The sequence below is a fragment of the Pipistrellus hanaki genome (assembly GCF_964339955.1).
Source record: "Pipistrellus hanaki genome assembly, chromosome: 14".
Lineage (NCBI taxonomy): Eukaryota > Metazoa > Chordata > Mammalia > Chiroptera > Vespertilionidae > Pipistrellus > Pipistrellus hanaki.
This window is the reverse complement of record NC_140516.1, coordinates 15,087,829-15,103,605: the sequence shown is the minus strand read 5'-3', so window position 1 is coordinate 15,103,605 and position 15,777 is coordinate 15,087,829. Positions and strand designations below refer to the sequence as shown.

The following is a 15,777-nucleotide window of genomic DNA, read 5'->3' as shown; positions in this document are numbered from 1 at the left end:
GCATCTCTCAGATGATTAGTGACTTTGGGCATTTTTTCATATGTCTGTTGGACATCTGTATGTCCTCTTTCAAGAAGTGTCTAGTTAAGTCTTTTGCCCATTTTTTAGCTTGTCTTTCTATTTTTATTTTTTAAATCTTTATTGTTTGAAGTATTACATATAGTATTACATATGTCTCCTTTCCCCCCATTGACCTCTCCCTGTCCACCCCTATCCCCAGCACATGCCCTCACCCCCCCCCCCTAGTGTCTGTGTCCATTGGTTATGCTGATATGCATGCATGCAAATCCTTTGTCTTCTTTTGTTAAGTTGTACGAGTTCCTTATATATTTTGGATATTAACCCTTTATCAGATGTATCATTGCCAAATATGTTCTTCCAGACAGTGGGCTCCCTTTTCTTTCTGTTGGTTCATTTTGCTGTGCAGGAGCTTTTTATTTTGATGGAGTACCATGTGTTTATTTTCTCCTTAGTTTCCTTTGCCCTAAGAGATGTTCCAGTAAACATATTGCTATGAAAGATGTCTGAGACTTTGCTGCTGATGGTTTCTTCTAGGATTTTAAAAATACACATTTTATTTATTTATTTTTACAGAGAGGGAGAGGGATAGAGAGCTAGAAACATCAATGAGAGAGAAACATCGATCAGCTGCCTCCTTCACACTCGCTATTGGGGATGTGCCTGCAACCAAAATACATGCCCTTGACCAGAATGGAAGCTGGGACCCCTGAGTTGCAGGCCGACACTCTATCCACTGAGCCAAATCAGTCAGGACTCTTCTAGGATTTTTATGGTTTCACAACCTACATTTAAGTATTTTATCCATTTTGAGTTTATTCTTGTGTATGGTGTAAGTTGGTGGTCTAGTTTCTTTTGTTTCTTTTTTTGCATGTATCTGTGCAATTTTTCCAACACCATTTATTGAAGATTCTTTTGACTGCATTATATGCTTTTGCCTCCTTTGTCAAATATTAATTGAGTGTAATGGCTTGGGTCGATTTCTGGGCTCTTTGTTCTGTTCCATTGACCTATATGCCTGTTCTTGTCTGGGCTCTCTATTATATTCCCATTGTCTGTATGTCTGTCTTTATTCCAGTACAAGACTATTATTTTTATTTGAGCGGAGTTAAGTTTTAGATTCAGGAAGTGTAAGACCTCTATTGCTACCTTTTCAAGATTGTTTTGGCTGTTTAGGATCTGTTGAGATTCCATATTAATTTTAAAATGGCTTTTTCTATTTTTGTAAAAAAATCATTGGGATTTTTAAAAAATATATATTTTATTGATTTTTTTACAGAGAGGAAGGGAGAGAGATAGAGAGCTAGAAACGTCAATGAGAGAGAAACATCGACCAGCTGCCTCTTGCACACCCCCTACCTGGGATATGCCCGCAACCAATGTACATGCTCTTGACCGGAATTGTACCTGGGACCTTTCAGTCTGCAGACCAATGCTCTACCACTGAGCCAAACCGGTTTTGGCTGGGATTTTTTTAAATTTTTAACAAATTTTGATAGATCATATTATTACAAATGTTCTTTCCCCCCTCCCCCCCCCCCCCCGCTCCATTGCTCTCCTCCACCAGGTTCCCACCCCACCCTCTGCCCTTTCCCCACTCCCCATTGTCCTCATTCATAGGTGCACAGTTTATGTTCAGTCTCTTCCCACATCCCCTTCTCCCCTTTTCCCCAAGAATTGTCAGTTCACTCCCCTTCCATACCTCTGATTCTATTATATTCAAGTTAATATTGTTCATCAGATTTTTTTTAATTTCCTTGGTTTTTAGATTCACTTGTTGATAGTTAGGTATTTGTTGTTCATAATTTTTATCTTTATTTACTTTCTCTTCTGAAAGAACCCCCTTCAGCAATTCATATAATTCTGGTTTGTTGGTGATGAACTCCTTTAGCTTTTTTTATTATTATTAGTGAAGCTCTTTATCTGACCTTCGATTCTGAGTGATAGCTTTGCTGGGTAGATTATCTTTGGCTGTAGGTTCTTACTATTCATCACCTTGAATATTTCTTGCCATTCCCATCTGGCCTGCATGGTTTCTGTTGAGAAATCAGCTGACAATCATATAAGTGCTCCTTTATAGGTAACTACCTGCTTTGCTCTTGCTGATTTTAATATTCTCTCTTTGTCTTTTGCTCTTGGAATTTTAATTATGATTTGTCTTGGTGTGGTCCTCTTTGGATTCCTTTTGTTTGGAGTTCTGTGCGCTTCCTGGACTTGTAAGTCCAATTCTTTCCCCAGGTCGGGGAAGTTTTCTGTCACTATTTCTTTCAGTATGTTTTTGATATCTTGCTCTCTCTCATCTTCTGGGATCCCCATAATTCTGAAGTTGGTTCGCTTAAAGTTGTCCCAGAGGTTTCTTACATTATCTTCAATTTTCTGGATTCTCTTGCCTTCTTGCTTCTATGGAGGAGTGTCTTCTGGCTCTTTATGTTCCAAATCTTTGACTTGATTCTTGCGATCTTCCATTCTGTTTTTAGGACTCTGTATAATATTTTTTTATTTCAGACAATGTATTCTTTATTTCTTGTTGATCCCTTATCATTTCTTGTTGATCCCTTATTATTTCTTATTGATTCCTTATTAATTCTAGTTGATCCCTTTTCATATCCTCATAGATCTTATCGACCTTTTTAGGAAATTCTTGAAAAACCTTATACGCGTAGATTTGAATTCTATATCCAGTCGCTTTTTGTCCTCCATTTCTTTCGTTTGTGTTCTATTTTGATGTCTCGGCATTTTCGCAGCTTCCCTGATGGGGCGGGGGTTTCAGGGTGGAGCTTACAGCCTTGGCATCAGCCCTACCCTATGCGGTTCCTGAGTCTCAATAATCCCCAGGGTCCTTCAGTACTCGCTGCAAGCACCTCTGAGAGAAAGGTGCCCTCGATTTTCGCCTGCTACCAAACAGTCTATGCTCTCCCCCAATGAGCCCGGACTAGGGTTCAGTTCAGTTGGAAGTGGGGTTGGAGGTGGCGTTCAGAGCAGTCTGGAACTTTTGTCTCCATCCCGCTAGGGCAATCCCGTGGCACAGCCAACCGTCCCTTCTCTGCGCGAAATGTGCACGCCCCCGGGACCTCCTTTCGCTGCTCCCCCGGAGTTCCGCCTCACAGCCCAGGCTCTCTCTGTTTGAGCCTGGGTCCGTGGAGTCTGGCCTAGAACTGGGGTTCAGAGCCGTCAGAACTGGGGCCCAGCACAGTCGGAGCTTTTATCTCCTTCCCGCTAGGGAACACCAGCCAGGCACTCAGCCTCCCTCCTCTCCGGCTCCGTCCTCTCCGCGCACCGCGTGTCTCCGTACCTTAGGCTTTTACAGCTCCTCTGCTCTTCCTTCTGGTTTTCTCCTTGCTTCTCCTTGTAGAATTTCCAGTCAGTCGACTTTCCTGTAGTTCTGGGTAATGTCCATTTTATATTTTAGTTGTATTTTATTGAAATTGTTGTGTGCGGCTGCGGCTAGGTGTTTACCTGTGCAGCCATCTTGGATTCTCCCTTGGCTGGGATTTTGATAGGGATATATTTCCATCTTTCTCTTTCAATTGGTGCATATCTTTAGATCTAAAGTGAGTCTCTCTTAGCCCTAGCCAGTTTTGCTCAGTGGATAGAGGGTCAGCCTGCAAATTGAAGCGTTCAATTCTAATCAAGGGCATATGCCCAGGTTGTGGGCTCCATCCCCCAGGGCAGCTGATCAATGATTCTTATCATTGATGTTTCTATCCCTCGCCCTTCCTCTCGGAAATCAATGTTTTAAAAAAAAGTGAGTCTCACCAAAACCAGTTTGGCTCAGTGGATAGAGAGTCGGTCTGTGGACTGAAGGGCCCCTGAGTTTGATTCCGGTCAAGGGCAAGTACATTGGTTGTGGGCACATCCCCATTGGGGAGTGTGCAGGAGGCAGCTGGTCGATGTTTCTCTCTCATCGATGTTTCTGGCTCTCTATCCCTCTCCCTTCCTCTCTGTGAAAATCAATAAAATATATATTTTTTTAAATTAAAAAAGTGAGTCTCAGACTCAGGTAATGTTTTTTACCTATTATGTCAATTTATGGCTTTCCGTAGGGGTGTCGAACTCAATAAGAGAAGGGGCCAAAATCTAAAATCCAGCCTAAATCGCGGGCCGAATGGTTTACTGAACAGTCATAAACTGACAATGTCATAAACTGACAGTGGAGTGCAGTGATGACAGCGCGGTGCGTGCCACATTGCAAGGCCTGGCGGGCTGGATTTGGCCCGCGGTCCTTGTGTTTGACACATGTGGTAGGGAGTTTAATCTGTTTACATTTAAAGTAATTACTGATAGGGATGGACTTACTTTTGCCATTTTGTTTTTTTCTTACTTTTGTCCCTAATTTCCTCCATTACTGCCATAATTTGTGTTCAGTTGATTTTTTGTAGCAACCTGTTTTGGTTCATTTTCCTATCCTTTTGTATATATTCAGTAGGTAATTTTCTTGGTGGTTACTGTGGGGATTACATAGCATCCTAAAAGTATAACAGTCTAATTCGAATTGATACCAACTTTAATTGCACACAAAACTCTACTCATTTACAGCTTCACCCCCTTTGTTAGTGAAGTGACAAATTACATCTTTATACATTGTGTACCCATTAACATATTTATTATTTTTATGCAGCTTTTAAATCATATCGAAGTGGAGTTGCAAAACAAAATTACAATGTTGGTTTTTCTATTGCCCAAATATTTACTTTTATTATAGCTCTTTACATTTTGTTATGGTTTTAAGTCAATATCTAGTGTCTTTTCAATTTGAAGCATTTCTTGTAGGGCAGGTTTAGTGGGAATTAACTCCCTCAGCTTTGTTTACCTAGGAATGTCTTAAATTCCCCCTCATTTTGTAGGACACATGGACTTTAGAATTCTCTATTGACGTATTTTTTCTTGCAGCATTTTAAATGTGTTATCTTACTGCCTTCTGCCCTTGTAAGATTCTGCCAAGAAATTTATTGATAATTTTCAGAATTCCTTTTATATGTTATCAGTTTTCTCTTACTGCTTTCAAGATTCTGTTTGGATTTCAAGAGTTTGAATATAATGTGTTATTATCTTTAAATTTATACTACTACTTAGACTTAAGCTTTTGGGATTTGTAGGTTCACAACTTCAACTTTGGAAAGTTGTTGGCCATTATTTTTTTTTAATGACCTCTCAGCAACTATCTTCCTCAAGAGGTTCATATAATTCATATACTGGGGTGCTTGACAGTGTCTAATATGACCCTCATTCTTTTTGTTTTGTTTTGTTTTTTTGTTTCTCAGAGTTGCTATTTTAAATCCCTGCAAGTTTACTGATTTATTATTCTGCCTATTCAAGCCTGCTTTTGAACCCCTCCAGCAAATTTTTCAATCCAGTTATTGTATTTTTCAGCTCCAGAATTTTTTGTTCTTTTTTGTTCTTTGCTAATATTCTCGTTTTGTTCATGTAACATTTTCCTCTTTTTAGTTCTTTGTCCATATTTCTCTTTGGCTCTTTGAGCATATTTACACAGGTGTTTTAAAGCATTTGTGTAGTGTACCATTTCTTCAGAAGTGGTTCTTTCCACATCATTTTTTCTCCATTTGAATAGGCCATGATTTCCTGCTCTTTTGCATACTTGGTAATTTTGTTTTTTTGGTTGAAAATTATTTGGAAAAACACCTGCCTCTCCCAGTCTTTGCAGACTGGCACCATGCTGAGGAAGACTTTCAGTAACCAGGGCATTTTCTCATCCTTAGAATCAGCTTGGGGATGGTAGCTTAAGGTCTCTTCTTGACATGCATCTTGCCCTACCCTGGATTTGTCCTTTATCTCCCCAAACATGTGGGAACTTTTTAATGTCTTACTTTCCCTAAAAGTCTGCCCCAGCCTGTTTTTAAGGCCTCCTGTTGCATTCCACTCCCTCTCATTCTTTGCCTCCACCTCTGCAAGCCTGCAGTCCCCCTGAAGCTTTAACAAGCAGTGCGGGATGCTTCTAGCTCCACCCTTTCCCCTACCTGAGCCCTGAGTGAGAGTAAACCAGGGGTTGGGAGCCTTTTTTCTGCCAAGGGCCATTTGGATATTTATAGCCTCATTTGCAGGCCATACAAAATTATCAGCTTAGAAGTTACCTTGCTATGTTTGGTCAAACAATTAACTCACCCTTAATGCCTTGGCAGGCTCTTACCAAATGATGGGCCTTATTATATGGCCCGCGGGCTGGACATTCCCCACCCCTGGAAACAGACCAGAACATTATTCCAGGGTCTGCTCTGCTCACTCTGGTTCAAGAGAGAGAGTTAGGTATTAGGTAGCTGCTTCCTCCCAGCTATGCAGCACCAGATTTGGGGAAGGGCAAGGAGAGGTAAAAGCACCATGAAAAGTCCTACCATTTTGAATGTGATTTTAGTTGAATGCGTCTTCATTTGGTTTCTGTAAACCTCTGGCTGTTTTCCAGGTTTCCATAAAGTTACTTTACCCACTGCTAGTGGTTCCCCCACAGGCACATGAAACTAACGAGTGTCTGGAGATTCTAGTCCAGTGTCTTCCTCTAGAACCAATAATCTGGTTGGTATAAGACATTTTAAAAAATATTTTTATTGATTTCAGAGAGGAAAGGAGAGGGAGGCAGAGATAAACATCAATGACGAGAGAGAATCATTGATTGGCTGCCTCCTGCATGCCCCGCAATGGGGACTGAGCCCGCAACCTAGGCATATACCCTGACCCGGAATCGAACAGGTGACCTCTTGGTTCCTGGGTCGACGCTCAACTGCTGAGTTACACCTGGCTGGACGGTATAAGACATTTAAGAAAGTAGTCATACTGAAACCAGTTTGGCTCAGTGGATAGAGCGTATGTGGACTGAAAGGGACCAGGTTCAATTCCGGTCAAGGGCATGTACATTGGTTGTGGGCATATCCCGGTGGAGGGTGTGCAGGAGGCAGCTGGTGGATTCTCTCTCATCGATGTCTCTAGCTCTCTATCCCTCTCCCTTCCTCTCTGTAAAAAATCAATAAAATATATATTTTTAAAAAGAAATAGTCACATTAAGTGGTCTTAGAACTAGAAGAAATGTTGATCCAAACCTATCATCTTCAGGACAGAATGCTAAAATGTAAGCATGTTGATTCCTTGAAACATTTGCAAAACTAAATAATTATTCTGAATTATCTTTCTCATTTTGCCATGACATATAAAGTCTGTCTTTCCCACCCTAAGATCCAAACCATGCATATGAAACTCTCTTAGTGCTCTTAAAAAATGTAGACTCAAAACAATTTGTACTGTTTTACAGCAGTGCTATTTAAAGCTGGTTCTCACTGGTATTTTAAAACTCGTACTGTAATGTAAATTAACACGCTGTTTTCTTTGTGAAAAGCTTGCTGTGTAAAAAGCCAACCACCCGGCCAGTGGTTGAGCATTGACCCATGCATGACAAGGTCACCGTTTCTGTTCCGTCAGGACACATGCGTTCAGGCTTCATCCCCAGTGGGGGTTGTGTAGGAGGCACCCAATAGATGCTGATTCTCTACCATCAATGTTTCTCTCTCTCTCCCCCTCTCCTGTCCTCTCTTCCTAAAAATAAAAAAATAAAAATCAATAAACATGTATTTTTTTAAAGCCAGCTGAACAAAACCATGTGCTCTTTGATGTAGCTTATTTCCATTTTGACATAATCTCCCTATGTCTTTGTGGACCAATAACAAGTCCCATGCAAATTCTGCAACCCACACCAAGGGCACTCTTCCAGAGAACTTGTAATTACTACCGTACTTGAACTTCCCATAGACTCTCTTCCCCTCGTCGGTAAGTAAAAATGGAATATGGGAAAGATAATACTGATTGTTTTCACTCAAAACCACTTTTTTTCTATCTCTGATAAAAATTTTAGAGGTATTTCATGTCACAGCACCCTTTTTGCTTCTTAAATGTAAAAATAGAACATGAACTAAATTCAACTATTATGTTAGTTATTTCATCTTTTTAAAAATTTAATAAATCTTTATTGTTCAGATTATTACAATTGTTTCTCCTGTCTCCTCTCCCCCTCCCCCCATAACTCCCCTCCATCCTGTCCCCACCCAATCCTCTGCCCTTAACCTCTCCCCCACTGTCCTCATCCATAGGTGTATGATTTTTGTCCAGTCTCTTCCCATATCCCCCACACAGACACCCCTCTCCCCCTGAGAATTATCAATCCCTTCCCATTCTATGTCCCTGATTCTATTACATTCACCAATTTATTCTGTTCCTCAGATTTTTAATTCACTTGACTTTTAGATTCACTTGTTGATAGATATCTATTTGTTGTTCATAATTTTTCTTTACCTTCCCTCCCCCCCCCCCCCTTTTTTAAAGTATACCTTTCAGCATTTCATATAATACTGGTTTGGCGGTGATGAACTAACTCCTTTAGCTTTTTCTTATCTGTGAAGCTCTTTATCTGCCCTTTAATTCTGAATGATAACTTTGCTGGGTAGAGTAATCTTGGTTGTAGGTTTTTGCTATTCATCACTTTGAATATTTCTTGCCACTCCCATCTGGCCTGCATGGTTTCTATTGAGAAATCAGCTGATAATCGTATGGTTGCTCCCTTGTAGGTAACTGTTTTCCTCTTGCTGTTTGTAAGATTCTCTTTGTCTATTGCCCTTAGCATTTTAATTATGATGTCTCTTGGTGTGGTCCTCTTTGGTTTCCTCTTGTTTGGTGTTCTGTGCACTTCCTGGAATTGTAAGTCTATTTCTTTCACCAGGTGGGGGAAGTTTTCAGTCATTATTTCTTCAAATAGGTTTTCAGTGTCTTGCTCTCTTTTCTTCTGGCACCCCCATAACTCTGATGTTGGTACACTTGAAGTTGTCCCAGAGGCTTCTTATATCATCTTCAAGTTTCTGGGTTCTCTTCTCTTTTTGCTTCTCCAGAGGACTGTCCTTTGCCTCTTTGTATTCCAAATCTTTGACTCGATTCTTGCGTTCCTCTAGTCTGCTGTTGGATCTCTGTATATTTTTTATTTCAGTCAGTGTGTTTAATTTCTAGTTGGTCCTATTTCATATCCTTGAGGATATCATTAAACTTATCGGCCTTTTCTAGGAAATTCTTGAAAAACCTTATAACCGTGTTTGTGAACTCTATGCCCAGTCATTTGTTCTCCATTTCTTTCATTTGTGATATTTCCTTGCGTTCTTATTTTCACTGCTTCCCTGAGTTGGTAGGGTAGCTTTGTGTGTTAGGTGTCCTATATGGTTCAATGGGTCAGCCTCCCAGTTACCTGATGTGGACACTCTTGGTGCATCCCTTTGTGGACAGTGTGTACAGCCTTGTTTTAGTTAAGTCTTGATTGTTGTTGGTGTCACTGGGAGAAATTGACCTCCAGGCCAATTGGCTGTGGGACCCGCTGTGTTTATAACAGAAGAATTACTGAGCTGGAGACACATTTATAGGGCAGGACTTGTTCCAGTAGGGCTTTGGTGCTGAGTCTGCCTCTTAAAACTGTCCCTATGAGTTAGCTGAAATCTGGTGTCATCTCACACAGATCACTAGATACATTAGTTTCTGGATCTCCAATGGGGTGCAGGTCAGCTACTGTCTGAGGCCACCCAGCAGGAGCTACAGCAAGAACTAGTTTTCTCCTCTCTGCTTGGGACTTGGCGGTTTTGGAACAGTCTGATTGGAGCTGCAGTTTATTTCATTAAGCTGCCACAGGGCAGGCTATTTATATGCAAAAGCCGCTGTGTGGAGCCTGGGCGGGCTTGTAGAATGTGCGGAAAGGGGTCTCAGGGCGTCACTACGCTAGGGCGTGGCAAACAGCGATGGCTGCTGTAAGCCTTCTCTGCCTTTCTGCATTTTCAAGTCCCGGCATCCCACACTCTAGCGCAGTAAACAATGATTGCTGTGTGCACCTCTGCAAAAAAGTCACCCTCACTTTCCAATCTATGGCCAACAGACCAGCTTCTCCCCGTAGGCGTCTGGGTCCCCATGTGCTCCCAGAAACTGGATTTCAGAGTGATCGGGAGCCTGTCTCCCTTCGGGTTAAAAAAAAGCTGCATGCCCAGTCGCCCGCCACCAGCCCAATTCCTGTGTCTCTGTACCTCAGCTTTTCAGCGTTTGTGTTCCTTTCTCTTTCCTTCTAGTTGTAAGACTTCCATTCAGCCAGCTTTCCCGTGGTTCTGGGTGATAAGACGTTTTGTCTTTTGGTTATAGTTTTGAAATTGTGCGAGGCGGCAGTTTAGTTGTTTATCTTTGCCGCCATCTTGGTTTCCCTCTATATCACCTTCTACGAACAACTACAGTGTTTCATTATACAGGTATCAGAGAATATCTGTCATTAGATGTTAACCATTATGTAGTTATTTACATAATGTGATTTATCACCTGATCTACCCAAACCCATATAGAAACCTACATTACAGTGGAATTTAATTACATTTATGGCTTTCAAGTCGATATTACAATAACAACCCTGGCTCTCTGTGGACTTAAAAATAAGAGAAAGCCTCTTGTAGAAAAGGTTGACTCAACACACGATTCATCAACATAAAAGCCCTGAAATGTAAAAGTGCACATCTCGCTGTATGCTCCACTTAAAATGTTCTATTCTGAATCTTTTAAAGTACTAAGCCCAAGACATGTTTTTATTAGAAATAAGCTTGTTAGGAAATTGGAACAAATAAAAACCTAAGGATTTTTTTTTCATCTATTTTAGGGCCAATTTTACCTGTGATTCTCTTGCTTTGTAAACCAGTTTCAACAGAAAAATGCTGCAGTGGGGATGCAGCACTCCAACAGCCACTGCCAGACTTCCACTCCCTGTGGTCCTTCTTATTTAAAATCTGCTTTTACATTTGATAGGGCTTACTATTAATGTGGGTTTTTTAGTAACTTGTTCTTCCTGCATCAAAATACAGTTATATATTTAAGTGAAGGCTACATTTACATGAAAAGTAAACTTTACAGCCCATAAATAAAGGTTAATAAAGCAGGCAGCCAAGAACTTTACTGGAACATTACAGATCATTTTGCAAAACTCATCAGTATGGTGGGGCAATATCCAAGGACATCGGGAGAATAGGAATGTGAAATCCGGCCATTTGGTCCTCTCTTGTGTTGATCATTTCTTTTTCTCTAAGCAATCTGACGCCGTTCTTCTAAAACACCAACTCTTACTTCACTGTGGTAAGTGCTGGCCACAGAGACTGAGGCGTCATTCCCATCCTGTCTTCTCCTGGCGAGCTCTGGTTTGTAATTCTGTTCATTCTGCCTCAAGCGACATCATTATTTAATCATGGTTGTGTGTTTCTTGTTGTATTGTTTAGTATGAAACTGTGAATTTCTTAATGGCAAGATCCAGTAATTCAATTGTTTAGTCCATGGGACCCTGCATATAAGTTGTTCATTTTTCAGCAGACACTTATGTGGGTACCTTGTATACACACAACCAGTTACATGTGGCTATGTAAGGATATTTAGGTCCTTCTCAGCAATAGGATCATATACAAATATACATGTATATACACATTAGTTTACATATTATGTCTTTTCACTTTCATTAACTCTTCTCAATCCTCTTCTACTATAATTACCATTTCATGTTTTCAACAAAGTAGATAGTTGATTACTTCTTTCATCATTTCATTTACTGTTTCACTTTCCTGGGAATGCTAGTCATTAAATTAAAAAAAAAAAAAAATTTTACCAACTTATTAGTTACCACACTCACTTGCCCTGCTGTCCAGTGTTCTGGTGGCGATTTCAGTTGGCTGTGGTAACTGCATGCTTAGTGATGAATGACAGGCACCTTGGGTTGACGAGGAAACCATAGTTCCCACATTTTCCATGACCCCCTCAGTAAGTGAAAGTTCACCATTAAACAACAACAAAAAGGACTGCAAAGATCACTGAACCCAAAGCTTTATGCTGGAATTTTTCTCTTTTCATTTGAAAAGAATAGTAATTATGAAACTTGAGAGGTTCTGTGAGATGTAACACTGAGAAGAGTTTACCAATCCCCCCATGGGGTTGAATATAACAAGGAAATCTGAGATTATGGAATTTATTTCCTTCTGACACTATTTGCTACAACTCATGGCAATAAAGGTTTCCATCCTTTGAGCCCCTATATATTCTTACTGATGTCAGAAAGGAAGGGAGAGGGAAAGATAGGAACATCGATGAGGGAGAAACATCAATCGGCTGGCTCCTGCATGCCCCCTACTGGGGATCAAGCCCACAAGCTGGGCATGTACCCTGACCCAGAATGGAACCATGGCCTAAGAGTTCTATGCTCAACCACACCAGCTGAGCTATTTCTAAATTTCTGAAGTAATGTTGCTTCCTTCTAAAACAACAACAACAACAACAAAAAAACACACACAAACTTTTTTAAAAAAATCATCTATGGTCACAAAATTTGAGTAAAGTACTGAACTTAATTCAGTATTTTTTATAAAGTAGTCATGGTGGAAATTCAGTATTTTTTATAAAGTAGTCATGGTGGAACAAAAGGGTAGCTGGGAAAAGGAACATTGGACTTTTTTTTTTAAATTGGTAAAAGTAAAACCTTCTTTGCCAGAGAATCAAATTTTTTCTTAAATATTTAACCCTTTGCACTCCAAACCATTCTGGACATTGGCTACCAGCTACTCCGAACCATTCTGGACATTGGCTACCAGCTACTCGACGCTACTTTGCGAAACGTGTGTTGAATTAACTCAATTCCCCGTAATCACTAATAAACTGCAATGTCCCCTGAGAGGGGACATCCGAATGATATGCTAGAATTCCGATGTCCCCTGAGAGGGGACAGCGGAGTGCAAAGGGTTAAATATTGCATAAAGGAAAAAGAGCCCTTGTATGAACTAGGATTCACCATAAGAAATGTAAAAAGTGCCGAAAACGGTTTGGCTCAGTGGATAGAGCGTTGGCCTGCGGACTGAAAGGTCCCAGGTTCAATTCCATTCAAGGGCATGTACCTTTGTTGCTGGCACATCCCCAGTAGGAGGTGTGCAGGAGGCAGTCGGTATTTCTAGCTCTCTCTCTCTCTCCCTCCCTCTTTCTCTCTGTAAAAAGTTAGTCTAAAGCAGTGTTTCCCAAACTTCTCTCATGATGAGAATCACCTGGTGGAGTTGTTAAAACACAGATTCCTGAATCCCAACTAAGAAGTGCTAAACTAGAATTTTTGGGAACATATAGGTAAAATTGTATACTTAACTAGTGCTCTAACACAGATTTTATATACAGAGCACTAAGTTAGGTATGCAATTTTACCTATATGTTCTCAAAAATTCTAGTTTAGCACTTCTTAGTTGGGATTCAGGAATCTGTGTTTTAACAACTCCACCAGGTGATTCTCATCATGAGAGAAGTTTGGGAAACACTGGTCTAAAGGGTCATTAACAGACTTCAATAGGTCCACAGCTCCATATGTATTTCAGTAAGAGGAAGTCTTAGGTACCATTATTGTAATAACCCATAACCATGAGCTCCTTTGGAGGAAACATTCAGGTTGATTAAATAGCTGAGAGTTCAGAGAGCTTAGATTTTTTTTCCATAAAAATGAGATCAAGAGTGAATAGAAACCAAGAGGATAAACCCAAGGCCTGTGCACTAAAGAATTACATAAATAGAAGTAACCTGTTGTTGCTATAGCATGCATTCACATATAAAAATACCACACGGAAAACAGAAACATTTTTAAAAAAAAGATTTAAGATCATAAATAGGTCATCATTGTCACAACACATTTCAGAATTGAAAAAACAAACATTTTGGCTTTTTAGGAAAAAAGATCTTTTAAAAATAATCAATTTCTCATCATGGAAAGGGCTTGTGCATTTTTAAATTTCCAGTCTCCTAAGGCACAATATTTATTTAATCAGAGAGCCAGTATCACCACCCTGCTGTAGCAAAGGCAAAGTATTATTAGCATTAAGAAAAACAGCAAATTTTATGAACAAAATCATCAGTCATTTAGGAAAAAGGACAAACAGACCAAGTGATCAGTTTAGTTAAGCCCCTGTATTGTTATATAGGACTTTCTGTTAATTTTTAAATCAAAGTATTGTATTTTACCTCTGATTTAATTCTCAAAGGAGCTGTGAGAGGAAGGGGGGTTGGTAAAATACAGTATACGTTCTTTAAGCAGGACTTGGGAAGAAGAAAATCTACTTAGAAAGTGGAGAGAGAGGCACACGTTGCATGGAACCGAGAGTAGAGGCCTAGTTCATTCCGAGTCTTCAGGCAGCTCCGGGAGAGCAGACAGACGAGGCACACACAGAACCAGGCACACACTTCAGGCATCTCTGCCTTAATCGCACGGCCCGTTCCACCCCACCACCCACCGAGAGGCAGTGCTATGCCATAATCAGATGCTTAGGGTGTATTTTTTATCTAACCAGAATGCTCTTTAAAATGTAACAAATTGTAACAAATGCAAAAATTCCTCATTTTTAACTGCTTTGTCCTGTGATACCAACTGAACTTTAAGGTTTTCTATTGTACAATGCGGTGATTTAGTGTTACTTTCAAAAGAAAACCCCCCACAAAGTTAGTGATTGTCCACAGATGAAACACGGATGAGGTCCATAATGAATCAGGATGGAGTGTGTGTTAGTCACTTGTAAACTCTGGACAGGTGAGACGGGGACTGTGTCAGTCACATCGAGCCCAGCAGGTGAGGAAGACTCCACGCGTCACTCCAACTCCGACAGGGCGCACGGTCTGCGGAATTCTTGTCCACGTTCATGCAGCCATTTATTGGAAACTGGGAGAGCGAAATGTGTTAATTTTCCCCACTAACTAGTATAAGAGCTAGTTCTAGAATAAAATGTTTACGACCAAAACTAGATAAAGATAGATGCTACTTAGTCTTTCAAATACTTCACTAAATGTTAGAAACACATTTTTTTAACCCTCACGTGAGGATTTTTTTCTTCTTTAATTTTAGAGAGAGAGGCGGGGGAGAGAGAAATATCAATTGGTTGCCTCCTGTAAGCACGCAGGCTGGGGATCTAACCCACTACCTTTTGGTGTACAGGACGATGCTCCAACTAATTGAGCCACAGAAGATTTTAAACGTAAGAGTCTATATGTGTGTATCCTAAAGTTTCTAATTCCAATAAAATGCTTGAAATGAAATTAAAATGTAGGTACAAATAGAACACTGTTTTTCCTGTTTGCAAAATACAACCTCTAATACAAAGACGTTTTTAAATGAACAGAGGGCTGCTCCTTTAGAGTGAAGACTATGATCAGTCCCTACTATTATATGCTAAGTTTCCTGAGTTCCGAGATAGTTTTCTAATGTAACCCCAAATGAATTAATTTCCTATTCCTTCTCCTATATCACAGAATCTAATCCATGGCATCCACATGTACAAAATATCTGAGGTAAACCCCACAATTTTTTTTTAATATATTTTATTGATTTTACACAGAGAGGAATTGAGAGGGACAGAGTTAGAAACGTCGATGAGAGAGAAACATCGACCAGCTGCCTCTTGCACCCTCCCCCACTGGGGATGTGCCCACAACCAAGGTACATGCCCTTGACCGGAATCGAACCCAGGACCTTTCAGTCCGCAGGCCGACGCTCTATCCACTGAGCCAAACCGGTCCCAGCAGGACCCACAATTCTTAAACACTCGTTTACCTTTCTCAGCTCCTGTGCCCAATTTTTCATCACGCCTGCCGCTTTTCTTTGCTCTCCAATCCTTTCGCTATTGCCTGAGTCCACACTTTTGTCATCATCCATAGACAATGGAAAAATCTTTCTAAACTGATCTCCTTCACTAACCTCTCTTCATT

At 40.4% G+C, this 15,777-nt stretch overlaps 1 protein-coding gene across 2 annotated transcripts in view; it reads right to left on the bottom strand.

Annotated features, from left to right (window-relative positions):
• Window positions 1–13,660: 13,660 nt before the first annotated feature.
• Window positions 13,661–15,777, bottom strand: part of P4HA1 (prolyl 4-hydroxylase subunit alpha 1) — a 63,802-nt gene continuing 61,685 nt past the window's right edge. For both annotated transcript variants that reach the window (XM_084904953.1, XM_084904952.1), the window contains exon 15: window positions 13,661–14,734. In XM_084904953.1, coding sequence (XP_084761079.1) covers window positions 14,664–14,734 — 71 coding nt within the window. In that variant the 3' untranslated portion in view covers window positions 13,661–14,663. The remainder of the gene's footprint in view (window positions 14,735–15,777) is intronic.